Source organism: Uloborus diversus, chromosome 6 (genome assembly GCF_026930045.1).
Source record: "Uloborus diversus isolate 005 chromosome 6, Udiv.v.3.1, whole genome shotgun sequence".
Classification (NCBI taxonomy): Eukaryota; Metazoa; Arthropoda; class Arachnida; order Araneae; family Uloboridae; genus Uloborus; species Uloborus diversus.
In genome coordinates this window covers 48,034,219-48,040,048 of record NC_072736.1, presented here as the reverse complement: position 1 = coordinate 48,040,048, position 5,830 = coordinate 48,034,219, and the positions used below count along the sequence as shown (strand labels likewise).

Below are 5,830 nucleotides of genomic sequence, written 5' to 3'. Positions count from 1 at the left end.
AGTTGTATAAAAAAGTAATCGGACTGAGCTTAGAAAACATATTAATTGGCAAAATGTCTACACTTTTTCTCTAGAAATCTTCGACGTAAACCAAATGGAAGTCAATAAACCTTTGGTACCGGATTTTCCAGTCCCTGAACGACACATGGAAGCTTCTAGAGCCCTCGTCGTAGCGAGTTGAACAGCTTCCAAAGTCCCGAACCGCGTCCCCTTTAGTACTCATTTGACCTTGGGGAATAGGAAGAAGTTCAGTGGTGCCGTATCCGGCAGACGACGCTCCTTTTGCTCGTCCGTCAGGTAGTTTGGCACCAATTTTGCACAAATCTTCCTCATACCCAGATCGTTCTCAACAATATCGTGAACGTTCATCTTATCCATCCCGACCTCTTCTGCGATTGCTCGAATGTTCATACGACGGCGACAGTCAGTGTTCAACACTTCACGCACTTTTTGCACATTTGGGTCCGTGTGACTGGTTGATGGACGTCCGGCGCGCTGTTCGTCGTGGACGTCATCACGGCCTTCTCGGAAATTCTTGTGCCACTGGAAGACTTGAGTTCTGGATAAAGCTTCCTCACCGTAAACCTCATTGATGATTTGAAGAGTTTCCGTAGGCGTTTTCTTGAGTTTGACACAAAATTTGATGTTAAGACGTTGCTCGATGGTACGCTCCATTTTCAATCCGACAAGATTACTGAACACGCACTGCTCTCTCGTACTCCAAGCGTTTGTAGGCAACTGACTCGGGTCCCCTCCCTTCCCTCGATCCCCCACCACCACTAGAGCACCAACAACCGGTTTACAAACGTTTTATCTGGGCGTCACAAATTCAGTCCGGTTATTTTTTTTACAAACCCTGTATATGTGTTGAAGTAATGTATTTCCAGTTGGTTAATGTTTTGAAGCAATATATTTCAAGATTTTAGCTGTCTCGATATAAAATATAGTCGAGTCCGATAAATGAAATAGCAAATATTCTAGCAAAAACATATTGTAATAAGCGGTATCATTTAAATATCATTTTCTTTCGAAAAAAAATATCAAGCTGAAACTGTATCTGCAAAATAATTTCAACTTTATTTACATCGCATACTAATAAATATTGAAAAATAATTAAAATAAGAAATAACAATGTATAGTAGCAAAAATTGTAGAATACGGCAGACACGAGGTTCTGGGTTGCAAGGAACCCCTTTTTGAATGCAGATTAAATGATCTTTTGTTTCTCACTTCGCGTTGAATAAACTGACAGTCTGCATTGAAAAGGAGTTTCTTTGTAGACGTGAAACACGTTTTTTTTTCCTAACCAATGAAAGTTGTTGAAAAATAAAATAAATGTATTTGATTGGTCGCAGCGTTAATGAAGATTTCCAACTCAGCTCTCCCAAAGAAAGTTAACTGTTTATTATATAGCAGCATATTTGTGAAAGAACGTGCAAGAAAAACAAACTTACCGTAACAAACTATTTCAAACTAGTAAAGAAAAATTAAATGATTATGAAAGTATCCCTAACAAGACCTATTATTACTAATCCTTCAACTTTCATTATTAAAAAAACAGCTTTCGTTAACTTTAATGACATCAAAATCAAACTTTTGCTTAAGTTATCTCCCACGTTCTTTCCATACCATTTTTAGGAGAAAGAATTGTAAAAAGATTGTTACAATTTTAAATATTTGTAAATGAAATCAAAGCTTTTGAATTTTTCATTTTCCATTCTTTTTGAAAAGCTGTGAAAAATATTTCTGTGGTTCCAAAAGTTGATGTGTGAAATTTGATATGGCAAACAAGATGTGCACAGTTATCAAATTTTGTTGAAGAATTATACTTTTTTTTTTTAATATCATGTTTCGTAGTTCATATTTTTTCGCTTAACTTTTTGAGCTACCAAAATCTGGCAGAGAAAAATACTACTATAAACACATATCACAATCGATAAAGTAGAAAATGGTCAAATTTAATGTATCAACTTTTGACAAATAACCAGATTTATCTCCTGCACTGTTGATTTTTTTACATTAGTGAATTAGAACAAAATTATAAAATATGTTTCACCCCTTCCGATTCCCACCTCCAATGAATAATATTGGTAACTCAAGAGAAATCAAATGAAGAAGAATAAAAGATAAGAAGAGTTGTAGGTTTCTTACTTAAAAATTAATACATTATTTTCAGAGTTGACAGTATTTGCAAAATTTAAGACTTTTAAGACTTTAGTATTGTTTAACTTAATACAAAATAAAAAAATAAGGACCTTTAAAACCAAATCAATATTTTATTCTCCTATACATTTGTATTTACTCAATGATTTATTTTTGAAGACAAAAAGTTAGTTCTCTTTTCTATGGTCAGTTGTCTCTAAGCGGAAAATAAATTCTCCCTTTTTTACTTTTATTTATGTATTTATTTTTTCTGTTTCCTTCGCTTACTCCAGCATAAAGTTGCGAAAAGAATTCGCTTAATTTGTTCTTCGTAAGAAGTAACAAACGTTGCGTAAAAGCCACATGTACCCATTTATACATACCATGTAGTCCGTTTAGCCACCGTTTCTCACCTAAACATCAGAAACAAAAGGAAGAAAAAAAAGGCAATGCTGTCTCTTAAGGCACCAATGCCAGCATACTATTCATTTATCAACATTGTTTGCCATTAATCAATATGTAAAAATATATTTAACTACTTTTCCATGCATACGAGCATTATTTACTACTATTAAATGTACTTTATTGTTAATACACTATCATTTGTAGAATGCATAATTTCGGTTCCAATCTTGTATATGAGATAAAGGTCATTCTACTACCTTTCAATTTTAATTAAAGATGAAGCTAATTTTATAAAAACACAAAATACAACAATATGCGTTTTTTGGATTTTACTTGAACTTGAAAACAAGTTGATATTGGTTAGCAAAAATAGAAGTAGCAATGAAATTCTCTAACTTCTAATTTTTAAAATTTAAAAAGATAAACTAACTTAGCGAAAATAGTTTTAGCGAAATATAATTGCATATTAAAGATCGGTTTTGACTTTTTTTTTTTTGGGAATCACTCAAGTATTTGCACAATGCTTTGCCATTGTCAGCTCACTGCACATTTAAATTACCAACAGTCTGATTATGATACCTGGAGAGCGAAGTTTCGTCCTTTTTATGGACTCATAAATCTGGAATAGTCAATGACATTATTGGATGCAACTGTTCTCCTGTTGAAGCTTAGATTACCTTTAAACTGGTAGCTAACATTAATTTAACACGTCAGAGAGAATCTTCAAGCATTTGTGAAGTTCAACTCGTAAATGAAAGGCACTAAGTTTAGCTAATAAGCATTAAGTGACCGTTCTTGATCCACAGTTAAGGCAGTATATTTTATAATGCACGTAGTTCTACTTCAATCCTGGCTAAAGGGCTGCGACTTGCTGCTTCAGAATGCATATCGCAGTAAAAATACATAACGTGCTGGTATTTCTGACTTGACAGATTGTTTACTGGTAGTACTGAAAACTACAATAAATCGCCTAATACGCAGACGTTAATAAACCATATAATCGATTTACCGGTTTGATTATGAATCTTCTGTATTTCTTTTTTGTTACAGTTTGTAAACAGTGAGAAATCACATGTCAAATATTCTACTTACACTTTCGTTTAAATTCTTAATAATTACCAATTCTGTTAAAAGTATTTTTTTTTATCATGCCATTTTGTAAAATGCAAAATTGTAGCCAAATGCTAAAAAAATAAATAAATAAATAAAAGAAGAAGAAGAAGAAAAGACAAAAAGCGTACAAAACAATTTTTAACAAAAAATGAACAGCCATTTCTAAATTGATCGGCTTCTTTGCTAACTGTATTTTTAGTCTCGATTGGTCTAGATAACCAGAGATCTATTATGGTTCAAAATCTTCACTTTATTATGTGCTCTTGGATTCATTTTGCAGACAGCTTAATTTAAAAGTATTCAAATGTAACAATCAAGAATTAATTAACATTGCAAAATTTAATTTCAAAAATTACATCATAACTAAACACTTCGAAGAATAGGTATATGTTTATCTTTTGAAAACGATGTATTTTTTCTAGTTTCCCATCAGCAGTTTGAAGAACACATTTGGTAATTAAACATATCGTCACCTCAGAGCAACAGTAGGATATATTAGTGTTATTACTGGGATTATATGTCTTACTGAAGCTCTGAGGCGACGACATGCATGTTTCGGTAGCTGTAAAAATGACAACAAAAAACCCATAAAAATATTTAGTATTATGGAATAGAGAATCGTAAAAACTTACTTTTTGTAATTAATACATTATGCTTCAATATGGAAGTTTGAAAGTCATCGGGGTATGATATTATTCATCTCATTAGCAATGCTAAAGTAAGAGTATATATATTATGATGTTTTTTTTTCCTTTTTTTGCATTTGCTTTAAAAATATATAAATGTAGTAGCAACTACTCAAAAAACAATTGATTCGCTAAACAAATCAGTTAAAAAGGAAGGTTGTAAACAATGATGTAATTGTCAGTAAAGGCGCTTAGAATAGATTTTAGCGTTCACATAGTGAAATAATGCCTACTTAATGAATACAAGACAATACAGTACAAAACGTGCCTCATGGTAAAAAAGTAAATGTATATTTAGATAATATTCCAAAAAAAAAAATAAAGTAAGTCCCTAAAACAACAGCAAAAAACTGTCAACGCAACTTCAAAGATCTAATTTTTAATGCATAATTTTTTTAGTGGCAACACATTTGAAAGTGAATATATGTGTTACGTCATTCATGAACCTGCAATAAATTTATTGTCTGCCAATTCATATCAATTTAGAGCGAATATATCAAGAGTTGTTCCCTTTTTATAAAACTAAGAAGTCGTCATCATCATTTATCAATGATAATAGTTCATAATGGCTTTCTTATGGCAGAAATGTGCTTGCAATTACTTACAATGGGTCAATTACTTTTCATATTTTAACGAAATGACATATATTGCTTCTATTAAAGCTTTTGCGATGAATTCTATTGAATATATTTGTTAAAAAAAAGGTATATTTCTGCAATGAAAAGTTAAATGTCAATTATTTCAAAACATTATTCCGTGTAATAAAAATAATAAAAGTGGCATACAGTTATGTGTTTAATGGGGGGTTGATTTTCAGTACTATATTTTAAGATTTTAGTATTTTAAGTAAACCGCTGCTGAAATGAATGCGTACTAAATGCAACTGCTTAATTTATTTACGAAATATTACAAATTGCTCGTAGGAAACATTAAAAGTTAAATTATATCAGTGCATTACGAGCAGAACAGGGTCTTGATTTTGTTATTTTTTCTAAAAAGTTGAAAAGTAAAATAAAGACTGCAAAATTAAAAAATGCTGCACATTTCAGAGCTAAACAGTATTTTATGTTTGTTAAAAAGAAATAGGTATTCGTTTTACACTAAAATATCTTAACATCATCTATTTTGTGTCGGATTACTAAACAAAGTTTTCGAGTGCAAACGTATGATTTTGTTTTTCTAACACTTAAGGAAAGTGTTAGTGAGAGTAGATAAACAATAACACTTTAGATTATCAAATTATGATTTGGCATAGGATTGTATTTCCTTTCTTTTCTCGAAGAAGTATTTTACTGTATTCGTGTCCAAATGATGATATATATATATATATATATATATATATATATATATATATATATATATATATATATATATATATATATATATATATATATATATATATATTTATTTATTTATTTATTTATTTATTTATTTATTTATTTAATAGCAATATGAGGATTGAATAAGAAAGAAAAATTCTTTTA

General features: G+C 30.7%; 1 protein-coding gene across 1 annotated transcript; it reads right to left on the bottom strand.

Moving 5' to 3' along the window:
- Nucleotides 1–219: 219 nt before the first annotated feature.
- On the bottom strand, nucleotides 220–675 carry LOC129224741 (protein GVQW3-like). The gene has a single exon (XM_054859290.1). The coding sequence runs from the start codon at nucleotides 673–675 to the stop codon at nucleotides 220–222; it is 456 nt and encodes a 151-aa protein (XP_054715265.1).
- Nucleotides 676–5,830: the final 5,155 nt, after the last annotated feature.

Excerpts from the sequence above, each read along its gene's own strand:
- LOC129224741 (XM_054859290.1), bottom strand. The coding sequence starts at position 675 with ATGGAGCGTACCATCGAGCAACGTCTTAACATCAAATTTTGTGTCAAA.